General features: G+C 44.4%; 1 protein-coding gene across 5 annotated transcripts in view; it reads right to left on the bottom strand.

Moving 5' to 3' along the window:
* KCNQ5 (potassium voltage-gated channel subfamily Q member 5) overlaps positions 1 to 15,327 on the bottom strand; it is a 509,367-nt gene that overhangs the window by 110,267 nt on the left and 383,773 nt on the right. For all 5 annotated transcript variants that reach the window (XM_065400732.1, XM_065400734.1, XM_065400737.1 and 2 more), the window contains exon 3: positions 2,835 to 2,961. In XM_065400732.1, the coding sequence (XP_065256804.1) occupies positions 2,835 to 2,961 (127 nt within the window). The remainder of the gene's footprint in view (positions 1 to 2,834; positions 2,962 to 15,327) is intronic.

Genomic DNA, 15,327 nt, shown 5'->3' with positions numbered 1-15,327 from the left:
CCCAGGAAAAACATTTTACAAATGCTAACAAATAGAAAGGTATTCATTACATTTTTTTCCCATTAGTTCATTTTTTAAATGCTGCAGCATGAGGCATGAAGCATGAGAATACTGCAGACCATGAGAAAAAGCAGAGATAGGAACAAATGGGGCCAGTTTAATAGTTAGAAACAAGTGAAGAGCAAGAAACAACCAGTGAAAACAGTGAAAAGTCTATAACAATTGCTTAAAATTCTGGTCTAGATTGTGACCTAGCCCCACGCAATGGGGTCTATGTTGTAGTGTTGCTCCTAGAATGGCCCAGGAGACTGACTGCCAGAGAGTGTGCTCCCTGATATGCTGGTGTAGATACACCGCCAGGGGTCGGAGTCAAAGCTATATTCACTCCTCACTCCTTCCTGCTCTTTGGCACGCAGAGGGGACACAGCAGCACTGTGGAGCATGCTACCCACCAGGAACTGGAAGCTGCATTATGGTGCATGGGTACATGGGGTGCTTTATGGCCCCCTTACTCTTTTGGGTTAGTGCCCAGAATGGGCCATGATCTGGCCTTCTTTAATTATTGACAGGTTCATAAGTAACACAGGTTTGGATATATAACTTAAAGGAAGAAGTTATATTGCATGATTGTGTCCCTTAACTAACTTCTTTTATGCAAGGAATTAACACCTCCAAAATGAAGTTAGTTACCAGCAAAAGGCTTGCACACAGTAGGAGGAAAGAAAACTGAAGATAAACTGAAGCTGGATTGAACAAATTGTGGCTATCTCCAAACAAAGAGTTCTAGGACTGCAGCAAGTAATCTGGAATGTTACATGTTTCTGCTATTTAAATGTTTGACTTATTTTATGGTTAATAAACCACCTGTGCTGAACTGTCTGGTTCTGTTATCTTGAATTATGTACAGTAGAACCTTGATGACTAGAAAGTGCTCCAAAAACCTGCAAATACCCCTGGGTTTGATTAATCAGGGGAGTCATATGGCTGAACGCAGGGAGAGGGAATGTCTGAGGGGCTGGCTTCCCCAATGACGGCTGCCTGGTGAAGGCAGGAGAGAGTGGAGTTCCTACACACAAGTACAGGGCCGGCTCCAGCATTTCTGCCGCCCCAAGCAAAAAAAAAACAAACAAAAAAAAACCCCGCGATCGCGATCGGCGGCAGCAATTGGGAAAAAAAAAAAAAAAGCCGCGATCGGCGGCGGCAGTTCAGCGGCAGGTCCTTCGCTCCTAGAGGGAGTGAGGGACCTGCCGCCCCTGAATTGCCGCAGGTGCCGCCCCTCTCCCTTGGCCACCCCAAGCACCTGCTTGTTAAGCTGGTGCCTGGAGCTGGCCCTGCACAAGTACCTTCTGTCTCCTCTTCAGCCAGTTGGCCTTGGGGAAACAGGTAATTTCCTCTCCCTACTTTCCTCTTTAGCCAACTGTGCAGTAAGCCTCAGGGGACATGTTGTTCCCTAAGGTCACATTAGATCTGGCTAACCATGGTTTGGATATGGGACTCAAAGTTCTACTGTAATTATTGGAAAAACAGCCCTTACAATTGATAATTACAGGAATTACCATAAAATGCTTAATAATGATGTCTTTATAGATGATACACCTCTGAGTAATGCAAAATGGTAGAAACCCACTGTGACCTTCTCTATACTCTCCCAATCAACTTTTACCTGACACACCCACACTTATCTTGGTTAGTGTATTTGTAAGGAACCTGCAGCATGGTTAATATTGGCTGCTCTCGCATTCTAAACATCACAGCTTCAACAAAAATGACTCTTTTGGGAAGGTTTTGGGAACGCCACCTACTCATATTTCCCTCATTACAGCCCCACTGCAACTGATGGTGAAATTATTTGTTATTTGCATTGGGGCCTTTGGGTGCTACTGCAATCAGGTTGGGGAACCCTGGTGTCAGGTGCTGTACAAACACAGGCAGGTATGTCTCCTGTTTATAATCTAATTTAAATGCGATGCAACAAGTGAGTGCAAATAGCCAGGGCCGGTGCAAGGAAGTTTCACGCCCTAGGCGAAACTTCCACCTTGCGCCACCCCCCCACCCAGATAAACCCGCCCCCCCCGGCAGCTAACCACGCTCTCCCGCCCCTCCCACCAGAGGAGCCCCCCCCGCAGCAGCTAACCCCGCCCACCGCGGCAGCTAACCCAGCCCGCCGCCCCCCCCCCGCCCGGGGAGCCACCCCCACAGCAGCTACCCCCCTCTCTGCAGCTAACCCCACCTGGGGAGCGCCCCCCTCCGTGGCAGCTAACCCCGCCCGGGGAGCCCGCCCGAGCTCACCTCCGCTCCGCCTCCTCTGCTGAGCAAGCCGGCGCCGCTCTAATTCTCCTCCCCTCCCAGGCTTGCGGCGCCGATTGGAGGAGAATTAGAGCGGGGGCTGTGTGCTCAGCAGAGGAGGCAGAGTGGAGGTGATCTGGGGTGGGGAGCAGTTCCCCTATGCGCCCCCCCTGTTATTGCGGGTGGCCCTCCCTGCGCCCCCCCGCCCCAGCTCACCTCCACTCCACCTCCTCGCCTGAGCGGGCTTTTAGGCACCCTCAACCACTAGGCGCCCGCCTAGTTTGCCTAGTGGTTGCACCGGCCCTGCAAATTGCAACTGGAGAGAACAATGAGGTCAGAGGATGAGGGTAATGAAGCTGAGATCCTGCTGTTACACAGGTTCACTATTGCACCAACTTGTTGGTTCCAAATCAGACATTTTTTAAAGAATTACAGTAAAATCAAGTAAATAAACTGAATCTGCTATGATGTGTGCAAGAAATCAGCCAACCTGTGATGGCTAGGTTGTAACTTTTGGAATTTACATTGAAATTAATTGGGAAACTCACCTATTACACAGAATGGTTTCCTCGCAAATCGCAATCTTCCTTGCCATCCTCGGTAGCGACAACAGCAGCCAGCTGACCAGATGCGAATGATATATTCGAAACCAAACACAACAATCATGACAAACTCCTGGAAAGGGAAAATAAGAGACATGTCTGTTGCAGGCTCCAGAAACAAAATAGCAAGAAATACTTGACAATTATGCCTGACGAGTCAATTCATCTAATGCAACTGTATTCCTTTTCCTGAATCAAACCAAACTGGCTCTGTATGGCATCAAAATACTAGGACTTGCATGTCCATACAGTAAATACAAACACCCAAAAGTTTCCCTATTAAGGGCACAATCCTGATCTGTGCATCACTAAATATCTTCTAAAGTCAGCTATTTCATGTGAAAGAATTAAGTGTCCAGTCCTGCACCATAAATGTCAATGGCAAAACTCTCAGTGACTTTCAAAGTTCCACAATCAGGCCCCAGGTGATTTTACAAGTTACCCAATCATATACATATTCAAAACTGGGCTCTGATTTTGAAAGCTTAGTATTCTGGCAGGCACATTCTCATTTTACTCCATGGTAATGATATGCATGTGAAATAATTTAGGCCACACATAGGAATTCAGGAAACACAGTTTTATTCTGTACCAGTCTGAGATAAAACCCCCATGTGCTCATCTGGTGCAGCATGTGTTAGCAGTATTGTCCTGCTGATTTAGGGCTGGTTCCTGCTCTCATTAAAGTCAGGTAAGGGAAGTGACCATAACTGGCCAATGGCATACACAGTTTGTGTCCCAGAAAATGCATGTGCAAATTGTGTGTAAGTTTTCCACATACAACTGTGTTTGTAAAACCTTTGAAAATCTGGCCTTGCTTTCTTTACTTTCAAGTTGAAATTGTCTTTCAATTGTCTACACATTTCAAAAGTTTCAGCCTATATTTGCAGCACATACGGCAGCAGGCCAAATTCTGCTTTCAGTTACACCAGTGAAGTCAGTGGCGTTGCAGCAGTTTAACTAAGTAGAATTTGGCCCACTATTTCTTAAAGTGACCTGAATTCAAAGACATAATGTGAAATAGTGCACTAAATTCAGGCATGGTATTATAATCTTCATTTAGATTTACTCGCAAAATGTCATTGATATGGTATACTGGTTTTAAAATGATTAAATGAGAGTTTGGTTAACTTGCAAAGGGAAGAGAAAAGTATTTGAAGGAACTTATTAAGCAGTTTATCAAGAAATGAAGGATGAAAGTTATATTTTATTTGGCAGGTGAAAACATTTCTCTGTTCAGAATAAAGCTGTTCTATGTCAACCAATTAATGTTATCCTTACAGGATGAGGACTAGTATGGTACCAGTAAGCAAGCATTACAAATAAATTAAACAGAGGAATATTTGCAGGAAAAGGGTTGACCCACCTTTGATTTTTTTCCAGTAAATCATTCATATGTTGTTGTTTTTTTTTTTTTTACACAGTAAGAGCCTAACACTCCTGAAAGCAAGTCAGTTGCAGACAGCTCCTATGGTTAACTCAGGGACTCATTTACATGAACTAATGGCATAAATAGTTTTGTGGTGTGAGGTAATGTCCACTTAACTTATAATTAATGGCCTTATATTGATATATTCTGTATTGTGTTTGCCTATCCTTGTGTACAGCTTTTTCCAAACATGCAATTCCTTCTTAAAATGATGTGTCAGCTTGATTTAAATTTATTACATTTATTAAACTGTACTTACAAGCCCCTCTGGAAGCTTCCTTTTTCACCTTTGTAAATCCTTGTATTTAAATTAATAAATCACATATAAACCTAAAATGAGAGCTCCTTAAGCATAACACAGTAACAGAAAAGGCCTAGCACTGATTTGTTTTAAAAAAATCCAAAGAACAATTAATATGATAGGTTAGTGGAGTTTTTAATTACACTATTTCAGCAAGCACTAAGGTAATTCTATGGACAGAATTACTGCACAACACTCTAGAGTATTTATGTTCCTTATTAAATTCATTAACTATATTGCAAAATACTTCCTTTTTGTAATAATTCCCAATAGTGGTTTAATATGTGGCACATTCCCTGTAGGTCAGTTCCCTGTAGGCCAAGAATGAAAAAAGGAAATACAATCTGGTTGGAAAAATTAGAGAAATGGTATTTTAGTTATTTAGCTACCACTTTTATGCTGTAAATGGCTAAATCTGGCTTACATGTGGTCAGATGAGGTTTCCGACTTTTTGTGTGTTCATGGAAGAGATCTAGGTCTTTTTTACGCTTGATTCCATTGGTGAAGTTTACTTTTTCTTTGGGAGTGGTGGAAGGAGGGGCACATGGCAGATCTCCAGTCATTGTCTTGATTCCCATTAAAATCTCCTGCTTGTTAAAATCTAGTCACATTTTGAATGAATTACTACAAAACCAGTTTGTATGGCAAACTGGGTATGCATATGCATGGGAAACACGCTGAAACTGTCATAATCTCTTCATCCCATGTCCTGAATCTGATTCATACACATAGAAATATGCTCTCCTTAATGGTCCAGGCCCCTCTAATGCTTCTGAGCTAGAATAGGCAAGTATGAAATTCATTCATGAATACCATACGGAAGTATTATTTTACGGGATTAACCATTTGGCTGAAACTCATAGCATATATTGCTGATATAATGAATAAGGTAAAGTGTATTAAACTTTATGTAACATCACACTGGTGCCTGTTACTGCCCATTTTGTTTAGAGTTCATTTCCAATATTACCATTAGGAATGACTGTTCTCATTGTTTTCATAGCTATAGTAAGTGTGTCTGTGGGGGAGGGGGGGAATTCATTGTGTGTTGAAATCTTGTATGTGATTCAAGGTGTCCTGTGGTACAAGGTCTTTTCTGTCAGAAGCACAATTTCTCTCTTTCACACACACATTTTGAAGAAAAAAATCCATTTGGGCATATTTAAGTCAAGGGAGTAAAAGAGATAAAGAATTTGCTTTCAGACATTCTTCGCAAGAGTATGAATTTTTTTAGACTGGATACATAGATTGAAACATCTCAGTTTTATTCTGAGAGACATCACCATTTCTAGCAATATTGCCCATTTAAGTATAGAGAATCTCTCTCAAGCCAGCAGAATTTTTCACAAATAAAATAAATTTTAAGTGCAACCACTTGGCAAATGATCCTATTACCTTGCACAGGTATGCAGGATCAGCTCTCTAGTGGCCATTGCTGTAGCTAAGTGAATGGAAGAGTCATATTTTTCAACCTATATTTCTATATGAGATTTTTTTTTAAATTCATCATTTAAAGGGTATAAGAAACTCATAGGTCATAAGCTACACTTGAATAAATTTGAAATTCTGTCTTAGACCACAAGACAGGAAAATCAGAGTCAAGAATGAAACCCAGTTATTACAGCTGGCACGAGCTACTACTGTTAGATGCCTCAAACCACTGGAAGACTTTAAAGGCTACAGATACTTCAATACCAAGGGAGCAACTGAGGGAGTTGGAGATAGAATTTCAGATTTCCCTTTCCATTTTCTGTCCTACCGAGGCAGGACTTCCGGGACCCACTTACACTGTCCTTACTCCTCCCAAACCATTGACTTTAATGGTACTTTTGGCAAGAGTGAGCAGGATCAGACTCATATGGATACTTTACTAAATGTTTTTTATGTGTGGCTGCTCACCTACTTAGACACCATTCACCTGATTCTGATTTTCCTTACACCAGTGTGAGCCTAGATTAACTTCCCTGAGGTCAATGGAGTTACTCCTGTGTAAAACAAATCAAATTTAGGATTTTTATTTTATATATGAAAGCGGGTGAAGCTATGAGCCTACAGAAAATTCCTACTTACTACTAAAATGAGAATAAAATCCAGACTTTTAAATACTTTGAATATTGTTGGTTTTTTGTTTTGTCCCTCAGTGATGGAGACAAAAGGACCAAACATAACTGGAAATACACCTAACAATTTGGACAGTTACTGGATTCCTTATAGTGACTTCCTATTATTTTAAAAGACATTGTAAATATGTCATTCTAAGCAACACACACACAAGTAAATCAGAATAAGACTTCATTGTTCTTTAATCTGGCCTCCTTAAGGAACTCATCAGGGCAGACTGCACCCGTGACTACATATACACTACAAACCGTAGTCTTTTGTAGAAGGGGGTGAGTAACCAAGCCCAAGTTTTCCCCATAATTGATAAAACAGATTGTTTGGTTGATTTGGGTGGGAAAAAAGTCTTCACTGCTTCCAGGAGTGCTATAAATTCTGCTCAACAGGACACAATAGTATCAGCTACATCTGAACTGACATTTTTTTGCGTTCAAAATTCCCATTAACATCAGTAGGAGATAAGTGTGTGTGTTTCAGTCTTGCAGCCCTTGCGCATATATAATGTATCTGATCTATGACCCAGGAGAGCAGATCAAATATGAAATTAACAAAAGATTATATAGGGCTCCAATGAACTGGGCTGATAATTAATGAAATCAAACAGGGTGAGCAAAATCCGGATATTGTTAGTGCTTTTTGTTTGTTTTTGTCTGTCTAATTAGGATTCAAACTGTAATTAGTTGTTAAATTAGCATGCTTCTCAGATGCTTTTCTGTAATAAGAAATTTCCCTTAATATAACATTCAAATGGCTAAAAACTATTTCAGTTTCTGCATTAATTAATATAATTATTCATTACAACTCTAAATAACCTTTGGTTAATTTGCTGCATACCTGCTGTAGCCATCAGGTTCCCTTGGTTCCAGACCATTATTTTACAGAATCAGATGGTATTTAAGTAAAGAAAAAATGCTGATATTGTAAATTCTGGGTTATTTTTCCCAGTCATAAGAGAGTCATGGTTAATTAGTTACACTAGCTATTGCATACAAGAGATTTGCATACAAAACCATAGCTCTTCTCTTATTTTACTTATATTTTTTGTACTTAAAATAACGTTTCATAATATTATGTAGAGCACTAAACTATGACATGGTCTGCAATGGGACTTCTAATGGGTAGAGGTCCTGTCCGTACAGAGCTTATCAAAATAGTCCTATAAAATAAGCTTTAATATAAACTTCAGATAAAACCAGTATCTCTATATTATTGGAAATACATAGAGCCAGATTCTCAGTTGGTGTAAATTAGCTTAACTCCAATGGGTCAGATGGAGCTATGCCAATTTACACCAGCTCTGGTCCAGAAAGTCTTGAAAACAAATTGATTTATTATTTTCAAGCTACCAGAAAAAGAAAGAACAAAATTTTTCTCACATCTTTGACTACTGATGACTTTGCATCAGCTTCTGCAATTTCAGTTTGGTAACCTGTAAAACTTCTATGACACATAAATGGCATCATCCAGATAATAATGGCTAGGTGCTACTGTAAGGCAAATACAATAATAATAATAGTGCTTTATGATTCACAGTTTATTGGAAGTTAAAATGTTTGCTCATTCAATTAAAAGAAGAACATAACAGTTTATCTTGGTTCCAGGACCATGCCCTGCACCCCTTGTCAGGTAAAATTCTAGCAGTGGTTCTCAAACTGTGGGTCGGGATCCCAAAGTGGGTCATGACCCCATTTTAATGGGGTCGTCAGGGCTGGCTTAGACTTGCTGGGGCCTGGGGCCAAAGCCCAAGCCCAAGCGCTTCAGTCCTAGGCAGCAGGGCTCAGGTTACAGGCCCCCTGCCTGGGGCTGAAGCCCTTGGGCTTTGGCTTTGGCCCCCCGGCCTGGGGTGGTGGGCCTTTGGCTTTGCCCCCTCGCACCCGGGGCAGTGGGGCTTGGGCAGGCCCAGGTTTCGGTCCCCACTCCTGGGGTCCTGTAGCAATGAAGTTTGAAAACCCCTGCACTACTGATTCCTGAGCAATGAGTACAGGATTGGGTCCTACAATTAATAGTTCTTGTTTTCAGAATGACATAAAATTGTGTCATTAATCCATTGCCCCCTGAATGCTGCGCTGCCCCATCTCTGAAAATCTGGGAGGCGCTGTGCCTCAAACAATCCAATGGCAACCAGAGTTCCAGGGGATCACTGCTACTGCATCTCCCCTTTAAGAGGGTGAACTCTACCCTTCCCCTTTACAGCTGACTGCTTTAGGGATAAGTGGGAAATATGCCCCACACCCTCTTTGACCCTTTTGGATCAGCCACGTGCAACACTTTGACAAAGAGGAGTGTAAAGGTTCCAACTGTTACAACATGGCTCCACCCTCATATCTACATTGACACCAGTCTGCTGTGATTGGATCCAACCACTGAATCCCACGGGTTGCTATGCCACCTGGGTTTGGGCAGTGATTGCTCACTGTTCCTAGCTCTCAGGTGCACACCCAGGTGTAGACCGCATGAATGACACCCTTCTTTGGCTCTGAGACCCTGCAGTATGGCCACCTAGACTCTGGAACCAGGGCCATAGCCCACCTGAGCCTCCAGTTGTTTATACACTGGCCCCTAGACTCCACCTGGCAGTGGAAGCTCTTACACTTACACCCCTCGGGGACCATGTGGGCAGTAAAGCAAAGAAACATGGGCGTAGCAAAGGAATTTCTTATCCACAAACACTTTACTCATAAAAGCAACAGAGAGTCCTGTGGCACCTTTAAGACTAACAGATGTACTGGAGCATAAGCTTTCGTGGGTGAATACCCACTTTGTCGTATTCACCCACGAAAGCTTATGCTCCAATACATCTGTTAGTCTTAAAGGTGCCACAGGACTCTCTGTTGTTTTTTACAGATCCAGACTAATACGGCTACCCCTCTGATACTTTACTCATACAAAGCCCAAGAGAATTACAGATTTATGGCAAACAATAAACTCCTCAATGCAACCCCCTCAGTCTGATGTCACCACCTCTGTGAGTCCCGGGTTTGATCCAAGACCTCAGGCCAGGCCGCTCTCCTTTACCTGCTTGGCTGGTTTTCTTACTTCTGGCATTGGTTGGCCTCTCTTGCTTCAGTCAGGTTTACACTAAGATCACTTTTCCAGTATAGCTATACCAGCATACTTGACTGGCAAAGTGCTCCTAAAGTGGAGGCAATTTACACCACAAAACTGCTTTTGACAGTGTAGCTTATTCCAGCCCCCTGACTGAAGTAAACTACATCAGCAAAGTGCAGTTTTGCCATTATAACTGTGTCTACGCTAGGGGCTTTGGCCAGCACAGCTATGTCAATCAGGGATCACACCCCATGAAACTGGCAAAAGTTTGTAGTGTAACTCTGGCTTTAGAGAAGCACCTCTTTTAAAACTGACTCTGTCTCCTCTTTCCCATGCACTGCAAGCTGCGGGGAGGTCAAGGCTCCAGCCCCCTACCTCTTGTCCGCTTCTATGTAATAGTCATTCAATGTCAAAGGATCTCCCAACAGATGCCCACTGTTCCTTTACGCAAGTGCCCTTCAATAATAATGGCCCTTGATTGCTTGGTGATAGGTCCTCAGACATCATCTGTTCACTAGGCATCAAGCCTCTGGTACAAAATGGATGCTTTCATTCACAATGAAGGTTACAAACACAGAATGGCATCCACAAAACACAATGAAATTCCTAATTTGATACAGATATATTCCCAAACTGTCACAACTAGCACCCAGAGGAAAGGAAAGTCCAAATGCCAGATCAGAATTTTCAGGTGGCCTCCCTCTGCATCACAGGTCAGCCCAATCCCTGAATCTGCCCGGCAGTGGGGAACACAACTTAAAATCTGATGCCATGATATTAGTTCAATTGATAGATATTCAGATCTTAACATTAATATTGGTTTCTACTGTCCCAAGTTACATCATCCATATGCTTGTTAATATTGAAGAGAGATGATATTAAGAACAGTTATCTTTTTTGGAGACATTTTTCTTAACCCTTAAAATTAATGCAAATTCCAACTTGTGTAAAACCAGGTGAAGTATAAAACTGTGCCTTATTTGGATATTTTTCCTTTAATTTAATTCTTTACTGTATAAAGCCTTACTTGTTTCCTTGTGAGTTGTTCTTTTACATATTCGTTATCCATTTATCTGTTCATAATATCCTATAGCCTTTAGGTCTTGCATCTGTTTGTCATTCCATTTTCACAAATCAATACAAGGAATTCAAGTAAAAAGCACCGTTTCTACTACTTTGTATTCAACACATGTTAAATTCCTGTGACAATGCCCTACATTTTCTATTAAAATCATTTCAGTGATTGCTAAGTACTTAGAAAATCAGAGATTTCACATAGAAATTCAGGTTCAAGGCAAAAATATGGCTGTGCTTAATGTTGAAACATCGGAAATTTTAACAATAAATACTAATTTTAATGCATCAATTAATGGAATATCATGGAAACAGTTAGTTCCCCAATCCCCCCAGCCTAATACATTTTGATTTAGATGTACAACTCTTGTGCTATCAATTCTAATAACAGAAACTATATTGTGTTACTATATGGTTTTTTATGACATCATTTGCTCCTTTTGTTACCAATTGCTCAGTTATTAATATATACCCTATTTCTATACAACAGTTACGGTAAATAAAGGATTACATTTTTATGATGTTACACTATATAATTACTCTTGTGGGAAAGGTCTGTGTCTACCTCTGTTTTTTCAGCAGTTAGCACAAAAGATTCCCGATCGGGGTGAGCGGGTGGCAGTGCGACTATAAATAATAATATCCTCTATGATGCCCACAAAAAACTTGACAACGGTTAGGCTGCTGCTTTGCTCAGACCACTACCTAACGTGCTCACCAGTATTGTGCTCCCCCATCTGTCTGTATCCATCTGTTGTCTTATAGTTAGATTGTAAGCTCCTTGGGGCAGGGGCCATCATTTTGTTCTGTGTTTGTACAGCACCTAGCACAATGGGGTCCTGGTCCATGACTGGGTCTCCTAAGTGTTATAATAAATAAATAATAATTATAATAAATATAGCAACAAATTTGAACCCCGGGGTGAAATCCTGGCCTTGTGGATGTCAATGAAAAAAATCCCGACAATTTCAGAATTTTACCCAAGAAATCTCTTCATTCCTTAGTGGGAGGGAAATGAGTGGGTGCAGACACAGGCTACTACTGAGTTATTTACATTGTACATTTTTGAACAAATATATTAGTTGGCAAGAACACAGCATAGCTTTTGCTCACCGACTCAGTAAGGTGTTAAGCCCCAATCACTTCGTGAGGCTCTGGGAGGGTGCAGGGGTCTGCCCACCGGGAGCTGTTTGCAGGATCAGGCCAAATTCATGATAAGACAGCCACAAAGCATCAATGTAACCACTTAATGGTGATTAAAGAATTTTGGGGCCTATGCACTGTGGAAATTGGAAGCCCCCCACTTTCACTCAAATTTGGCCCAACTGTCCCTCTGTCATGATGAAGGGGCTACTGGGCCAAACCTGAGCAGCACTCGACCTTGCTCCAGTTCTGCTCCAGCTGCTGTCAGCCCTGTATGGGATGAATAGGGGCTGTTCAGCAAAGCACCTCCACCCCATACATTCCTCATCCTGCACTCCTCCCTGAATGCTCATTCCACCCCACATATACCCCAACAACCCTCCACCAGCCACCCTCTTACCCTGACAGCCCTCCCCACACACATCCCAGGAGCCCTCATGTACTTCTCATTCACAGCAGCTCCCAATATCTCAGCCCCATAGGCCACAGTCCCCAACATGCTCCACTCTCACCAACATCCTCCCCCCCATAGCTCCCACAACCCCTCACCCTGCAGCCCCCCAACACTCCCCACTTAGCTTAGTTGTTTTTATGATGGGATCCTCAACCCCAGGCTCTCACCTACTGCCCCCGAGTCCTTCCTGGCTGCTCAGCAGCACCCCCCTCCTGGCTCAGCACTCCCAATCCCAGCTGCCCCTATCACTCGTCCTGCGCTCACGTGGCAGGGGCCGAATTTGAGTGAGGGGCACTGAAGTTGAAGATTTACAACCCTGCGGCATATGAATTATTAGGAGCATATTCAGGAGCTAAAGATTCTACCAAGATCTTTCCACGAAGGTACTCAACCAATGAAAGGGTGACAACAGCTGATATTTGGATCTTGCTAAGCCTCTGATGAAAGAGGTCCATCTTCCACCTTCAGAGATTATGGATGAAAAAAACATCTCTCTCTCTCTCTAAACTGACATACCAATTTAGCACTCTGATCTCTTCTGAGCCTGTTAATCTCATCTCACCCAAGTAAGTAAACAGCAACAAAAGGCAAAAAACAAAGAAGTCACAAAATAGCACCAAGAAGAAGCAGGGCCAGATTAATCTTTTGTAGGCCCCAGCTAGGGTGACCAGACAGCAAATGTGAAAAATCGGGAGGGGGGATAATAGGAGCCTATATAAGAAAAAGACCCCAAAATTGGGACTGTCCCTATAAAATCAGAACATCTGGTCACCCTAGCCCCAGCACCTGGACTGTGGCCCCGCCCCAGGCTCCAGCTGCACTTTGCCCAAGGTCCCGCCCCTGCTTGGCCGCTTCCCCATGAGGCCCTGCCCATGCTCTGCCCCGAGGCCTCACCCCACTTGGCCTTTCCCCCCTTAAGCGTCACCCACCGTTCGCACAGGGGGAAGGGGGTGGCGAGGAGTGAGCAGCAGGCTGGGCCTCGGAGAAGAGGCTAAGTGGGATGGGGCCTTGGGGTAAAGTGTGTGGGGGGGGGCACAGTCCAGGTGCCAGGGCCCCTTCTGAGTGTGGGGCCAGCACTGGAGCACCATTGCACCATTGTAAACCCGGTACTGAGAAGAAGCATTCTTCCAGGCCAACGTTGCTTCTGCCACATGTCACTACCAAAACTTCAGCACCATTAGTGACATGATGTTTGCAAAAGCATTACAAAGGGATTAAATTTAATCAATTCATGCAATAATTTTAATTGGATATTGAAACACTGTTAGGCACTTAAAATTTCTCATGTTAGCACCAGATTGTACTGATTGCATTCTCCTGGAAAGGAAACAAACTAAACAGAGAACTAATGGGAATTACTTTGAATTTCAGATTCTTAGTATTCATTAATATGCCTGTCTCAAAACCATTCCTTAAAGCAGTGGACCCCAAACTGTGGGGCACGGCCCCCAAGGGGGGGCAGAGGAACATTGGGGGTGGGGGGTGCAGTGGGGCCTGTGCCAGCCCCCAGCGGGGGTAAGAAGGGAGCACCACCCAGCCCTGCCCCCAGCTCTGCTCTGGCCCGCCCCAAGCAGCGGCCCCACCTCCTGGCTGTGGCTCCACTCCCGGCCCTGGCCATGCCCCCAGCTACAGCCCTGGCATCTCCCCATGGTTCCTGGCCTGGCTCCACAGCCTTGGCTGCTGGCCCCAACTACAGCCCGGCCCCAGTCCTGCCCCTAAGCCTTGGCCCCCGGTCGCAGCCCCACTCCCAGCCCTGACTCCACTCTCGGCCCCAGACCCGTCCCCAGCTACAGCCCCTGGCTCCCAGCCCAGCTGCAGCTCTGGCCCCAGCCTTGGCCCCCTTACCCATCCACATTCCCCACCCCCGAGAACCACAGCCCCCCGCCGCCATCCCCGGTTCCCGACCATGGCACCCGGAGGAGGGGAGGGTGCATACAGGGGTAAGGGAGATATGACATGAAAAGTTTGGGGACCCTGCCTTAAAGTGAGTTCGTGAGTAAAGATCCATGGGATTAGAAGTCAGATCTGCAAAGTCTAGAATGGCTGATATTCCCACATTGCCACTGGAAGGGCAGGCACAGCCACATTCAGGGAACACTGCAGAGACTGGGCACGCTGCCGCAGGAAGTAACGCCCAAAGGGTCTAGAATGACAGTACCCTGCAGCCTTCTGATTGGTCAAGTACCCTGGACTTCTGGCCTGCTGTGACGCCTGATCACATCTTGTCTTCTGATCACCAGTCTACAACCCTAGCCTGACTCTGACTCTTGCCTCCGGATTCCAGCCTGGAACTACCTCTGGTCTCCAGTCTCCGTCCCCAGCCAGACTCTGACCCTGACTCTTGCTTATTGAACCTAGTTCTAGTGATTCCTTTGACCTCCGCTCATGGACTAATGTCTTGTAGTTGTCCTTGACGTGTGGACACCAGCCCAGCTGCGAACACTAGGCCACATCACCTATGCCCTGGTCCCTTATAGTGGGTGTATAAGAAACTATTTCATTTGAATGGCTTCTTTATGTACCTAAGTTTAATACTATTGTCACTTCATAGAACTTTGGGCTGGCCTACACTGAAAAGTTATATTGGTATATGTAGCGAGGCGGCCTGGCTCCCAGCCGCCCCTGGGAGGGACGAGCCAGAACAGCCGCCAGAGTGGGCAGAGTCACCGCTGCCTGTCCCCGCCCCCTGGAAGTCAAGGGGCGGGACAGGAAGTATAAAGGCCAAGCCACAGCGCTCAGTTGCTGGCCGGCCGCGGGAGAGGACAGATGCTGGTGCCCGAGCTCCCGCTGGGCTGAGCCTGCCCAGAGCCCGGTATCCTGAGGAGGACTGGCCGAGCCTGCCCAGAGCCCGGTATCCTGAGGAGGACTGGCC

The sequence above is a fragment of the Emys orbicularis genome, chromosome 3 (assembly GCF_028017835.1).
Source record: "Emys orbicularis isolate rEmyOrb1 chromosome 3, rEmyOrb1.hap1, whole genome shotgun sequence".
NCBI lineage: Eukaryota > Metazoa > Chordata > Testudines > Emydidae > Emys > Emys orbicularis.
Note: the sequence above shows the minus strand (reverse complement) of the source record. Positions and strands in the feature narration are given on the sequence as shown.